The sequence below is a fragment of the Geotrypetes seraphini genome, chromosome 13 (assembly GCF_902459505.1).
Source record: "Geotrypetes seraphini chromosome 13, aGeoSer1.1, whole genome shotgun sequence".
NCBI classification, from domain to species: domain Eukaryota; kingdom Metazoa; phylum Chordata; class Amphibia; order Gymnophiona; family Dermophiidae; genus Geotrypetes; species Geotrypetes seraphini.
Window position 1 is genome coordinate 70,788,368 of NC_047096.1, and position 15,584 is coordinate 70,803,951.

Consider the following 15,584-nt stretch of genomic DNA (forward strand, 5'->3'; position numbering starts at 1 on the left):
TAAGTTTCGAGGATAGGATATCATTGTTTTCCTCCATGAGAGTGGGATGTGGCACATCTGATAAAAAAGTTGAATTGTCCAGAGTAGAGATCTCTGAAGTGTAGTTTCTCATAAAACTGTTGGAAGGATTGAGCAATTTTACCAAGATTTGATGTTGTTTGATCATCAGACTCTGTGATCGATGATATAGTGAGCCTTTCTTCCTGTATTTTCAAATATCGTGCTAGCGCACTACCCGCTTTATTGTTATCACAGTAATAATTAGCTTTTTGCATAAAGATCGCATTGCCTGCTTGACTGCTAAGTAACAGGTTATAGTCCAGTCTGGCCTGATGTAACTTCTTTAAGACAACAGTGTCAGCAGGGTTGGACTGATGGCAGGTCTCCAGGTCTTTTATAGATATTTCACTGTCCACTAGTAATTTTTTCAATTCTTTCTTTTTACGTCACTGGTATGATATGATAACACCTCTGATATAGGCCTTGAAAGCATCCCATAAAGTCGGCCAACCAGTGTCTTCAGGTTTGTTGAATGTATAATATTCGTTAATCGCTGAGCGGATAGTATCCACAAATTTCAGATCTTGTAAGAGTAAGTTGTTGAACCTCCATGTTGTACCTTTCCTGGATAACGTAGACCTATCGAAAGAAAGTAAGCTCAATGGAAGCATGATCCGACACTGAGATTTAATTTATTGCGGAATGTGACAGGTCATTAATGAGATTGTTGCTTACTAAGAAAAAGTCAATTCTGGAGTAAGAATTATGTGGAGCAGAATAGAAAGAGAATTGTTTATCACTTCCATGCATCAATCTCCAGGCATCAACCAGTTTTAGTTGTATGATTAGATTGTGTAAGCTTTTCCAAGCATTAGTAGGCTTATGTTGAACTTGTGATTTTCTATCATTGACTGGATCAAGTACCAGATTGAAGTCTCCCACCAATATCTGAGCTTGTGATATGTCTTCCAATAGGGCAGCTAACAGGTTATTGAAGAACTCTGGTTTGTCTTGATTCGAGGCATAAATATTGACCAAGGTCAATGCTGTTTGATTATACAACAAACTGAGTTTAATCCAACGACCATCTGTGTCCGTAGAATGGGAAAGTAATTTGATGTTATCATATTTTCTGATGAGAATGGCTGTTCCATTCTTCTTCTGCAGTGCAGGTGAAGCAATAACCAGTAAGGACCATTTTGTATTAAGTTTAGCTGATTCCACCATAGACAGATGAGTTTCCTGGAAACAAACTGTGGCAGGGGATTTCTTTGAAAACGTAATCCAGGATCTTTTTGCGTTTTATAGGATTGTTAAATCCCTTGACATTTAAAGATATTATTTTCACCATATATAAGAACATAAGAACATAAGAAGTTGCCTCCGCTGAGGAAGACCATAGGTCCATCCTGCTCAGCGGTCCGCTCCCGCGGCGGCCCATCAGGCCCATTGACTGAGCAATGGTCTATACCTATCTATACCCCCCAATCCCTTTTTCTTCTAGGAATCTATCCAAACCTTCTTTGAAACCATTTAGTGTTTTCTTGTCTACAACAGCCTCTGGGAGCGCGTTCCATGTATCCACCACCCTCTGAGTGAAAAAGTACTTCCTAGCGTTTGTTCTAAACCTGTCCCCTTTCAATTTCCCCCAATGCCCCCTTGTGCTTGTGGTGCCCCTTAATTTGAAAAATCTGTCCCTGTCTACTTTTTCTATGCCCTTCAGGATCTTGAAGGTTTCTATCATGTCTCCTCTAAGTCTTCGCTTCTCCAGGGAGAAAAGTCCCAACTGCTTCAATCTGTCGGTATATGGGAGATTTTCCATTCCCCTTATCAGTTTGGTTGCTCTTCTTTGTACTCCCTCAAGTACCGCCATGTCTTTCTTGAGGTACGGCGACCAGTACTGGACACAGTACTCCAGATGCGGCCGTACCATTGCACGATACAGCGGCATGATAACTTCCTTCGTCCTGGTTGTAATACCCTTCTTAATGATACCCAGCATTCTGTTTGCTTTCCTAGAGGCTGTGGCGCATTGCGCCGATGCCTTCAGTGTTGCGTCTACCATCACTCCCAGGTCTCTCTCCAGGTTACTAACCCCTAGTGGTGTTCTGAAATAATATGCAAGAGCTATTGTTGACAATTTAAGAGACACTGCTTGGTTACAGAACAACAAAAAGTAGTAGACAATATTTTGAGAGAATAACATGACATACAGATGAACCATAAAGCTGTTCAGTCTAAGAGAAGACTGAAAACAGAAAAACCCCACGGGAAGAGAGTGCATAAGGACAGCATATCATAGTTCCGGTAACATATAGAACATAGCATTACATCATCAGGTACAATAGACTCTACCAAAACGCCTCTTAAATTAAAATATAATTCCACTGAATATTTTCATTAACAATTGAAAAAGTATAAGACAAAAGTGATTTAAAGGCAAAAACATAACAGATAATTCACACATCCTCCAAACTAAAGGAGGACAAAGCCATCGCTGATAAACTGAACACATTTTTTGCGTCTGTGTTTACCAAAGAGGATATACACAACATACCGGAACCCAACAGACTATATGTTGGAGCTGAAGACGAGAAACTGACAAGGATGACGGTCAGTCTAGAAGAAGTATGCAGGCAGATTGATAGGCTTAAGAGCGATAAATCCCCCGGACCGGATGGCATCCATCCTAGGGTCATTAAGGAACTGAAAGGGACAATAGCTGAACTACTTCAACTAATAGCCAACCTGTCGATCAAATCGGGAAAGATTCCGGAAGACTGGAAGGTGGCGAATGTTACGCCAATCTTCAAAAAAGGTTCAAGGGGAGATCCGGGAAACTACAGACCGGTGAGTCTGACCTCGGTACCGGGAAAGATGGTAGAGGCGCTGATAAAAGACCGCATCATTGATCACCCAGACGGACACAATCTGATGAGGACCAGTCAGCACGGCTTCAGCAAAGGACGATCTTGCTTGACAAACCTGCTGCACTTCTTCGAGGGAGTCAACAGGCAGATAGACAAGGGTGACCCAGTCGACATTATATATCTGGATTTTCAGAAGGCATTCGACAAGGTTCCGCATGAACGACTTCTTCAGAAAATTGAGAGCCATGGAATAGAGGGTGAACTACTCACGTGGATTAGAAACTGGCTAACAGATAGGAAACAGAGAGTGGGGGTAAATGGACAATACTCTGACTGGAAGAACGTCACCAGTGGGGTGCCGCAGGGCTCGGTGCTTGGACCCATGCTCTTCAACATATTCATAAATGATCTGGAAATAGGTACGATGAGTGAGGTGATTAAATTTGCGGACGATACGAAGTTATTCAGAGTAGTGAAGACACAGGGGGACTGTGAAGATCTGCAACACGACATAAATGGGCAACAACATGGCAAATGAGGTTCAACGTGGATAAGTGTAAAGTAATGCATGTTGGTATCAAAAATCCCATGCACGAATACAGGATGTCCGGGGCGGTACTTGGGGAGACCACCCAGGAAAGGGACTTGGGAGTACTGATTGACAAGTCAATGAAGCCATCTGCACAATGTTCGGCCCCTCAGCTTTTAAGGAGGAGCTCCAGTGGATGATGTCAGGGGTGGGCGTAGCTACCTCTCGCCGATGCCCCTTGCTCTCTCCTACCTTCTGTTGCTCATTCTTCTCCTCTCCTGTTCTCTGCTTTGCTTTTCTCTCCTTCTGCTTTTCCTGCCTCCTGCTTGCCTGCCCAAGCAGAGTGATTACATTGTAGAGAAAAAGGTAGAATAGTAAATCTAACAAGATAAATATAAATTACTATATCAGGCAGGAGAAAAGAACATAAGAATTGCCGCTGCTGGGTTAGACCTATGGTCCATCGTGCCCAGCAGTCCGCTCATGCGGCAGCCCTCTGATCAAAGACCAGCACCCTAACTGAGAATAGCCCTACCTGCGTATGTTCCGGTTCAGCAGGAACTTGAATCCCTGGAGGGTGTTTTCCCCTATGACAGACTCTGGAAGAGCGTTCCTGTTTTCATAGGGGAAAACACCCTCCAGGGATTCAAGACAAAGTTAGACAAGTTTCTGCAATAGAAAAAATAAAATAAGACAAACCCAGCAAAATAAAACCTACATAAGACAAACTCAGCAAAATAAAAACTAAATAAGGTATGAATAGTCAGAGGGAGAAATTGCAGTTAGTGGGAGACGCTCGTTTGCAGATTATGGAAGGTATCACATAGAGTTCCACAGTGTAGATGAAATAGAATTGATTTCAATAGTTTTTGGAAGGAGAAGTAGGATGTTTCCTTGAGGAAGCCGTGTTGCTTGGAGTTCCAAAGGTTAGGATCTGCATATGAGAAAGCTCTCTTTCTAGTTGTTTGTATTTTATTCATCTTGATTCAGGGACTTCAAATCGATCGTGATGTAATGATCTCAGAGTTCTATTAGGTTGATATCTTGCCAGTTTCTTGTACAGGTCCCAAATAACTTTTTTTCTTTTTTTACTAAGAGGCAAATGCTGGTAACAAAGACAGTCAAGGATGGGGAGAGGAGCAGAGACAGTGACCCAGTATTCACCAGATATAACTCCTAGGGAGGGAAAACTGCCCCTCTCCGCTTAACTGGGTATAGTAACTGGACCAGGAGCACAGCCAACAACCAGAATAAGCAGAGAAGCTGCAAAGCACATCTACCACCTTCTGGAGGATAAAAGAATACTAAATGAGAGAAGCTTTTCAGTGAGCTTATACAGCACTTCTCAATTCTGCATCCTCTATCCCCACCTGCTGGTTTGCTGGTTACAACATCTTATCCATTCTGGAATAGTTAGAATGTGAAAAGGAAATGTATTTATGGTTATGTTTTAATAAAGCATGATAAATCGCAGTGACAAGACAATGCGTATATATATATGCCATGCATAGACATTCCTAAGGACACAGTTTGGGTGGAGCAGAAACAGAGCTGCAATGTATGCACATATTTTATTTTAAAAAATCTTAAATATACACAGATAACATGCACACTCATAAACTGCTTCAAAGCTGGTGTAAATGTGTGCACCAACATTTGTACAGCACTATAAAATAGGCTTAAAATAAGCACCTTTTAGGACTGCTCATATAAAATCAGGCCCTTGCTAGACCCTGCCATGTCTGGTTAAAATGTTCCCCAATTAAATGTTCCTCTGCTTTACTCAATCTAGATAGCCTCCAAGTAGAGCACTCATTACTGATAAATGCCTTGCACATGGGAAATTATTTTATTAAAAACTTTTTATACCGTATAACAGCCTAAAAAAGGATCCATGCAGTGTACAATATATAATATACATGCATTAAGAAAGGAATTCCATTTAAAATGGGATATAAAAGAATAAGAGCAAAAGTTTAAAAAAAAATTTTTTTTCCTAAAATACTACTGCTACTAAATATATCTAACTTACCTATTAGATTAAGGGAAGAATTATCTGCTTTTTCAAACACAACATGGCTGTTCCCAACCACCAAGCCAACATCAATCTGTAAAACAGAGCCAAAGACAAGCATTACAAAATACTGTTTTTTAATGCTTTGTTACTACAAATTATTCTGCGGCATGGAGCATACATAACATAACCATTTATTTTCTTTTCCTCAAAATGGGACAGGACCCCAGATCCCTCCCACGGTACTTTTTTAAAATCCTGGCAGCTGCCTCCTATCCTGATGCCTTCTGGCAGCGGCAGAGTGGCGCACAAGGCAGGCGCAAGCTTTTTGCGCACCTGTTTGGTCCCGCACCACTGTCGTGAGAACTGACGGTAGCCATTCAGTGAGCGGCGCAGGACCAGGCAGGCACGCTGCTCTGCCGCTGTCGGAAGATATCAGGACAGGAGGCAGCCGACATGATTAAAAAAAAAAAAGGTACTGTGGGGGGACTGTTCACTTCGGTACTTGTTTCTTCAGTGGCCCCTAAAAACTGGACATTTCGGCATCCCGAAGCTGTGCTTGGGGACAACGGGACAGCCTAGCTAAAAACGGGATGGTCCCATTCAAAACGGGACGCATAGTCATGTTAAGCATACACAAATTCTTTAGGATAGGAAGAAGTTTTAAAACCAATGGAGATTACTGTCAATAGACTTTACCTAGGTTTTCCATATGAAATTTATTTTCTAGAGTCTCTAATTTGTCTTGTCTCATGGAGACGGGAGCGTTGTCTTACAACTATTGCATAGTGCTGTGTATATGTACTATCATTACAGAAATAAGCAGTACTAGGTCTGTAGATGATGTGCACATGGAAGGGCTGAAGTTATGAGAAGATAAAGTCTGAATGTGTACCTTCTGTCTCTTGCCTGTGGATGGCTCTCCCCTTAGAATGCTGGGATCCATGGCTTCGATGTCCTTCACTAGCAGGCCAAAAAGTTTTTCATTGAAGCTAAAGACAAGCTGCAAAATGGGGAGAAAATGAAATAGAGGACACAAATAAAATTTTGTTTTTATCTCTGCCAGCAGCTACTGGCAGGGCATAGATATATTACAGTACTAGATAAGCAAATACAAACAGTCAACTAAAGAAATCCTAAAGGTCCCAGCAAAGCACAGATATGGCATTTTCTTTGAAAAAGTCAATAATGTTGAACGTGAAAAGAAAGTGAAAGAACAATAGACCAACTGGTGATAACCTATAGGCTTCACTAGTGTTCTAACATTACAAAGTTAAGTTTGGGAATAAGATACCATTCTCTGTCCTCTGATGGCAAACAAAAGGTATGTAATAGCTGTGATGAGAACAGACTGCATGGACTTTGGTGTGCCTGGGTGATTCTCAGTGGATGCTATGCTGAATTTTAAAAAACTGGATTTGGCTCACACCTTTCTCAGTAGTTCAAGGTGAAACATTCAGGTGCAATAGGTATTAGTATAACCCTAAGGCACTGATTGGCTGAGGCGCCTCGGGCTCCTCCCTGGGAGGAGCCTGAGGTGTCTCAGCCAATCAATGCCTTATGCCCCTCCCTGTGCATCAGATGGGTGGCAGCCAGAGGAGGAGGGTCAACCTGGGGTGGGCCGGTCGTGGATGAGGCGGGGGGGGGGGGCGGTCGGGCAGGGCCGGTGTGTCGGGCCAGTGGGTGGGGCTAGTGTAGGTTCCAGCATTTGTTTACAGACATTTCAAAATAAGAGGTAATTTTGAATCTTTTAACCGATTATTCTTTACTTGAAGGCAACTGGACTACTTTGGCTTTATTGCAACATTTCTACTAGAGAATGACACGGGGACAAATTTGTCCCTGTCCCATTCCTGTAAGCTCAGCCTTAACTGCACAAGCCTCAAACATTTATGATTTTAAGTGTTTGAGGCTTGTGCAGATGAGAACAGAGCTTGCAGGAATGGAGCAGGGACAGGCAAAGAAATTGCCGGGATGAGAAAATTAGTTCTCGTGGGGACGGGGAAAAATTTATCCCTGTGTCATTCTCTAATTTCTACCAAGATGCTCTAACTTCCCTCTTTTATAATTTCAAAGACACATCATTTCAAATCACACATTCCATATAACTGTTGTCTTTTCCCCGTCTTTTCTTTTTATATATTCTGAGGTCTCACTGAGTTTTTCAACCATATTCTGTAAAATTGTGTATTGGCACTTTTTTGTCTAGCTCTTAACTCTGTTGTGATTTGAACCTTAGTTATCTATCCAGCTCAAAACTTGCTTCCAATATTATGCCTTATCTACCATTTCTGTTGTTCACATTACTACTCCCTGCTTTGTCTGCTGCTGCAGTTTTTCACTTCACCTGTTGGCCCACCGAGAAGCCTTGGTTGTTAAATTGTTGAATAAATTCTCCTGCCATCTTGTCTGTGTCATATGGATTGGAGTCCACATTCTTCTTCTGCAGGAAGTCTACCTCAATTGTCATAGTGCCAATGCACTGCTTGGTCTTGTCAAAACTATATGTGCATACTGTAAAAAGAACAGAGACAAGCAGTTTTTAGCATAACATTAACTAGCAAAGAACACCTCAAGTCCTAATATTTAAAATGTTTATCACTGCAGTTCCAACATGTCACAAATGGCTACTTGCTAAGACTAGTTCTAACGGCAGATAGCCGCGAGAACTTGAGGTCCGTAGTCTCTATACATATAAATATATTCAAGCACCAAAAAGGTTTTTATAACTACAAAAAATAATCAGGACTAGCTTATTCAAGCATAAGCCTGTTATTATAAACACCTTTACTGAATATGTACAGTCCTCATTGTATCTTCGCTGTAAATGTACAGTCTCTTACACTGTAAACCGCTCTGAACTGTTTGTGGTACTGCGGTATACAAAATAAAGTTATTATTATTATTAGGATTGTTGGTGGAAAACACTTGTATTGAACGCACTTACTTTTTCCAAGCTCTTAAATATTTCATGTGGAAAACATAGAATATCTATGTTTTCCTGTAACTGCAGCATTTTGTACAGATGATGACTGCTGCTAACCAAAGGGAGGAGAGTAAGAAAGCTTGGGAGGACTGCCTTTTATTGGATGGAGAGAACAGCCCACAACTTTTTTTAATAAATTAGTTATGGCTAGTAACTTAGCTTTTGACTCAAATTCATGGGCTTGCCAATGGATTGTGCAACTGAGGCTCAATCTTCGGCAGGATATTTCACCAGGTGTTAAAAGGATATTTCAGCCTAGACCAGGGGTAGGCAATTCTGGTCCTCGAGAGCCGGAGCCAGGTCAGGTTTTCAGGATATCCATAATAAATATGCATGAGATAGATTTGCATCTCAAGGAGGCAGTGCATGCAAATCCATCTCATACATATTCATTGTGGATATCCTGAAAACCTGACCTGGCTCCGGCTCTCGAGGACCGGAATTGCCTACCCCTGGCCTAGACGAAAAATATGTTGCCAGAACAATACAAGTTTCTGATTACAGGACTTAAGGAGGGTGTAGTGCAGGGGTGGGTAACTCCGGTCCTCGAGGGCCGGAATCCAGTCGGGTTTTCAGGATTTCCACAATGAATATGCATGAGATCTATTTGCATGCACTGCTTTCAATGCATATTCATTGGGGAAATCCTGAAAACCCGACTTGATTCCGGCCCTCGAGGACCGGAGTTGCCCACCCCTGGTGTAGTGCCTATTAAATGGAAACATTCTATCATTCATCCTATATTAAAGACTTTTTAACTTTGATACTCTTAGGCCCAATTGTAGGCAGCTGAAGGCATCCTACAGCTGTCTAATCAGCCAATCGGGACACGTCATAGAACTTACTCCCCTGCTTATTGGAGTTCTTGTTTTTGTATATTATTTGACTGCATTGATTTTTACAATAAATCGTTTGGATTTGAAAAACTATAACAGAGCATTGGTGGTTATTCCTGTGATGGGCTTCAGCAGCCAGCTCTTCATGTGATACTGGGCAGACTGGATGGACCACACAGGTCTTTATCTGCCGTCATCTACTATGTTACTTAAGCTTATGAGCTTGATTTGTCCTTGCCATTTTCAGGGCACAGATCATAGAAGTCTGCCCAGCATTGGACGTGTTCTCTAGCTACTAAAGCCATCATCAAAGCTCCAGCCCATCATCCACTCCAACCCATCATCAGGGCACAGACTGTAGAAGTCTATTCAGTACTAGCTTTGCTTCTCAATTACTGGTGATGCCATCTAATCACCACCAAGCTTGTTTGGTTCCATTATGTCTTTCTCATCTCTCGATTAGACTACAAATGACAAACCTGCATATACACAGTGTTCTCAAACACAAATCTTAAACACCTACAACAGTTGCAAAATATAGCTATTAGAATTCTGAGACACTCAAAAATTGATCATGCTACTCCTTTAGTCATAAGATTTCATTGGTTGCCTATTCCTAAGCCATCTCAATAATGGCTTATAGACTTTTGTTTTAGGAAATTATCCAAAACCTCAGAGTTTTTAAAACCCTGCTATGTTACCTGCTTTCACACCATTCTCCAGCAACAAATTTCAGAGTTTAATAATAACTTTATTTTTTTTTTTTTTAATCATATGTTGATTGAAGAAATATTTTTTCTGGTTTGTTTTAGGTCTACCACTTAGTAACTTTATTGCATGCCCCCCAGTTCTCACACTTTTGGAAAGAGTAAACAAGCAATTCACATTCACTATTCCAGATGAAATTTAATGTGGACAAATGCAAAGTGGTGCACATTGGGAAGATTAACCTGAATCACAGTTACCGGATGCTAGGGTCCACCTTAGGAATTAGCACCCAAAAAAGGATCTGGGTGTCATCATAGACAAATACGATGAAATCTTCCACCCAATGTGCGGCAGCGGCCAAAAAAGCAAATAGGATGCTAGGAATTATTAAAAAAGGGATGGTTTACAAGACTAAGAATGTTATAATGCCCCTGTATCGCTCCTTGGTGCGACCTCATCTGGAGTATTGCATTCAATTCTGGTCTCCTTATCTCAAGAAAGGCTTAGTGGCACTAGAAAAGGTTCAAAGAAGAGAGACTAATATGGTAAAGGGGAGACTAATATGGTAAAGGGGATGGAACTCCTCTCGTATGAGGAAAGACTAAAATGGTTAGGGCTCTTCAGCTTAGAAAAGAGACGGCTAAGGGGAGATATGATTGAAGTCTACAAAATCCTGAGTGGAGTAGAACGGGTACAAGTGGATTGATTTTTCACTTCGTCAAAAATTGCAAAGACTAGGGGACACTCGAAGTTACAGAGAAATACTTTTAAAACCAATTGGAGGAAATTTTTTTTTCACTCAGAGAATAGTTAAACTCTGGAACGCGTTGCCAGAGGATGTGGTAAGAGCGGATAGCATAGCTGGTTTTAAGAAAGGTTTGGACAAGTTCCTGGAGGAAAAGTCCATAGTCTGTTATTGAGAAAGACACGGGGGAAGCCACTGCTTGCTCTGTATCGGTAGCATGGAATATTGCTACACCTTGGGTTTTGGCCAGGTAGAAGTGACCTGGATTGGCCACAGTGAGAACGGGCTACTGGGCTTGATGGACCATTGGTCATAAGACCATTGGTCTTATGTTCTTATGAATTAGCAAACAGACAGGAAAGCAGAAAACTTGAAAGAGAAACTGGAACGAACATAATGGAAAAATAAAATGTCCAGACATTCTAATTTTGAGTATTTTAAATGGAAAATGGATAATTTAGCAAAAATATTGTTTTGACAAATACACTTGCAGGATTTGTTAGTTGTTTTACAGAATTTTAAATTTTTGGGGGGGACAGAATTCTGGCAGGAGTAACGGGAAAGATTCCATACAAATGTAAGGAAGTTCTTCTTCACCCAGAGAGTGGTAGAAAACTGGAATGCTCTTCCGGAGGCTGTTATAGGGGAAAACACCCTCCAGGGATTTAAGACAGAATGTATGCAGGTAAGGCTAGTCTCAATTAGGGCACTGGTCTTTGACCAAAGGGCCATTGCAGGAGCTGACTGCTGGGAATAAGACAGATGCCAGACTATGGGGGAGTAGAGGGAAGAAGATGGGTGCCAGACCAATTGTGTGTGGGGGGGGGGGGGGAGGCACAGTAACAGAGCAAATGGAAGACGCAGAGAGAAGAAACACAGTGGATGGAAGGAATTGAATGAGAAGATGAGGAAAGCAGAAACCAGATAACAAAGGTAGAAAAAAATTCTATTTATTTTCTTTTTCTCTTTTTTTTTTTTGCTTTAGGATAAAGTAGTATATTAGTTGTGTTGATAAAAATTTATAAACAAAGCCCCGCCAGCTGAACATCTCTTTCTCTAGTTCAGCAGCCAGAACTTTGATTTATAAGGAAGGAATAAGCTAAATATTGAAGTACTGAGGCTTTTATGGATGCTGCGGGGGCGGTGAATTGGATGGCAATGTTGGTGACGGGGCGGTGAAGGGGATGGCGGTGACGGGGCAGTGAAGGGAATGGTGGTGACGGGGCGGTGAAGGGGACGGTGGGCCAGGGACGGGGCAGTGACAGGGACAGATTTTTCCCCGTGTCATTCTCTAATTTTAGCATGGCTGGTAGGCAAATACTGGTTTGTCTTAGAAACACAGAAACATGACAGCAGATAAAGGCCAAATGGCCCATTTAGTCTGCCCATCCACAGTAACCATTATCTCTTTCTCTCCCTGAGAGATCCCACATGCCTATCCCAGGCCCTCTTGAATTCAGAAACAGTCTCTGTTTCCATCACCTCTTATTCTGTTTACTGCTGCAGATTAGCACCTAGATAGGGCTAGCATTAGCAATGCCATAGGCTGGAAAATGAACATGTCAGAGCTATTATACTGTGTCAGTATTCAGGGGAAATAAAACTCTAAAAGCATATAGCAAAGATTCTCTCAGTGGACAAAGCTCTTCCTGTCCATGTGATAAAGCAATGTAAGTAAATTTTCATACCCTGGCACTCATCCCTATGTTTAGAACAATGAGACTTACAGAATTATGATACACTGCATTGCAGTCTCAGTGGCGGATGGCCAGTTAGGCGCTTTGCTCTTCTGAATGAGCTGTAAGAAAGCTGCATGTATGGGATCAGCCCCTGCACTATCAAATTAGCATGCAAGTCACAGATTTGTGCTGCAGTTTATAAAAATTAGCTTTTCTGTTCGTGTAAGCCTAAAACAATCATGCAACAGATGGGTACTTTGGCTACTGTCACTGCTGTAAAGAAAATTAAGAAAGCAGAAAGGAAAAACTAGTTTAGTACAACTCTAACAAAAGTTACAAAGATTAGCACCAACCTTCTCAAGGGATAATTATGAATACTATACAAACCAACAAGGTTTAAATTTTTAAACTTTTTATATATCAGTTTAGAATTTTAACATGACAGTATATGAAGAAAATATCATAATAGAATACAAGAACATATATAGAGTATATATATATATACACCAATCCACCACACAAACTACAAGAAGAAGACCAGCTAACCCTTGCAAGACCAAAACACAAGTGCACCAAAGATCACTCATCTACCCGAAAATAACTCAGATCACACAAACAGTCTACACCACTCTCACTTGTGCATATGAGAACATCAGAGCCATAGGCCCCAAGACATAACACATAAAAAACTGGATAGAAGAAGAAAACATAGATTTCCTTTTCCTCACAGAAACTTGGCTTACTTCAGATTCAGACCCCAGAATAACGGAAGTCTGCCCAAAGGGATACAAAATAATAGTGGTCTGCAAAGAAAACAAAAGAGGAGGAGGAATCGCCATCATAGCCAAAACCACCTTAGACCTAAAAATACAAGACAAAACAACTACCCCATACATAGATCTACTAGCCTGTCAACTCTCAAGCACATCACTTAAAGGAACACTAACATGCATGCTTTGCTATATAACTTCAAGAAACTGGAACACAGCAAAACCAAAATTCGAAGATTTCATTTACCAAATTCACTAATGACAACCTACAACTTACTTCTAGGAGACCTCAATCTCCACCTCAAAAACCAATCCCACAAACAAGTTGAAAACTTACTAGCATACCTCGAGGCCCTAACATACAAGATACTAGACCCTCAAACCACACATGAAAAAGGTCACCAATTCGACATTGCAGCCTACATGTCCCAACAGCCCACTCAACCAGAAATCTACACATCAAACGGATACTGGTACCGATCCCTATACCATTATACATACTCCTTCAAAATCAACTGGACCAAAAACAAAAGCAAACCAATTACACAAAAAATAACTTACAACTCACGCCCATACATCGACCCCACCAAATTCTGGACAAAGACAGACACCATAATCCAAGTCTACAACCCCAAAGACTTCATCCCACAATGGAGCATTTTAAGTACAGCAACCCTAGATGAGCTAGCCCCAGAACAATCCAAAACAAGAATACATAGAAAATCTGACAAATGCCTAATCTCTCCTGCCGCAATCGCGATCCCCACCCTCAAATGGTCACTTACAGGCAGGAGGGATCCCAAGCCCTCCTGCCGACACCCCCACCCCAAATGGCCACAATCACGGCAGGAGGAATCCCAATCCATCCCATGTGCCTAAGGCCCCGTCCACAGGCTCGCTGGGCCAGAAAGTTAAAAAAAGTTGCTTCTCTAGACACATGCGCAGACCATCAACAGATGGTTTGCGCATGCGTCGGGATCACTCTCTAGCGATCCATGTGGTCGGGGACGCGTGCCAATGATCGGCCCCATTTGCATGCAGGCCTTTTGTGAATTTGTCGGCCTGCATGCAATCGGGCACGGATCAGACACGGAATCGGGGGTTAGTGAATATAGCCCTTGGTTCCTAATCATGAATGAAGTGAACTCACTAAGTGTTGAAGGGGTTACTGTTTGCTAATTGTGCATGGATATCTTGGTACAGGTGTGGAGTTCTCAGCTAGCTGAGCACAGGGATCCTGTGGATTTAGGGCCCATTATTACAGGATTCTAAAAGGAGTAGTGGTGCAATTCCCTGACAAAGATGTGAATAAAGGCACATGGTGAAGGAACTCAGTTCAAATGAGCTAGAAATCACTCAACCAATATTGGCCTTTTTTTCACAGCTTTAAGAAAAAAAAAAAAAAGCTGTAACAATGAACTGAGTGTGCCACAGGCAAAGAATGGGAGTCTTTCTTTTTTTTTCAATTCCATCTGAAAAAAATAATAGGCAGTGCTGCTCAAGGTTCTATTTCCAGTACCTTGGACAGCGACTATGGTAGCTCTCTGCACTCTGGCCATGTGTCATGGGTAAATCAAGGATAAGCACTTACTAAGGAAGATGATACATCAACAGAGATTCATAATCCTATAATCTGATCAGAGATCCTGTTCAAAATGTGCTACAATTAGGCCAGTCTATGCCTAAGATGTAGTAACTAACTAATCTGTTAAAGTCAAATTACATTTTAAGCAAATAACCCCCCAAAAAGAGCAAAATCTTCAAAAATCTCACGTAAAATAAGCTTTTCTAAAACTTGTTGTGACCTATTTCCCCTAATTCTTCAATTTAGCACTTTTCTGCAGATGTATTTGCTTTTAGTCTAGTGGTTTGAGTAATGGGCTGAGAACTAGGGAAACCCAGCTCAAATCCCAGTGACTCCTTATGATTTTAGGAAAATCACATAATCCTCCATTGCCTCAGGTACAAACTTGGATTGTAAGCCCTCCAAAAAACAGAAAAATACTTGTTGTTCCTAAATATAACTCACCTTCAGCTACACCTGTAAAAGGTATGAGCTAAATGCAAAATCCCTTCCCCTGTATAGTTTCATTCAGCAAACTACTTTTAGTTCACTCTTCTAACTGGGTTTAATTTTAGTGGAAATGGAAGCACTCTGCATTTTCTTAGGAAGCAAACAAACTTTAGTTAAATGTATTTTATTCAAAGGTAAGAAACAACAAGAAATATAAATATCAACAGTTTTTTTTTCTTTGTTTTATACAAAACAACCCTATAAAGAAGAAAACAGCAGCATAGGCTATCATATAAAAATAGCCCACGTATAAAAGGCCGCAGATAATCCAGCAAGAAAAAGCAGAATCCAAGCAACTCACTTGTAAGATAAACCTATTCTCCCTCGCCATAGCCCCTAAACCTTCCCCCCCCATCCAAGAGAGAACTCTCCC

At 41.3% G+C, this 15,584-nt stretch overlaps 1 protein-coding gene across 2 annotated transcripts in view; it reads right to left on the reverse strand.

Annotated features, from left to right (window-relative positions):
- NSF (N-ethylmaleimide sensitive factor, vesicle fusing ATPase) overlaps positions 1-15,584 on the reverse strand; it is a 135,027-nt gene that overhangs the window by 78,726 nt on the left and 40,717 nt on the right. For both annotated transcript variants that reach the window (XM_033918143.1, XM_033918142.1), the window contains exons 5-7: positions 7,761-7,927; positions 6,309-6,416; positions 5,432-5,507 (exon numbers count right to left, since the gene is read on the reverse strand). In XM_033918143.1, coding sequence (XP_033774034.1) covers positions 5,432-5,507; positions 6,309-6,416; positions 7,761-7,927 — 351 coding nt within the window. The remainder of the gene's footprint in view (positions 1-5,431; positions 5,508-6,308; positions 6,417-7,760; positions 7,928-15,584) is intronic.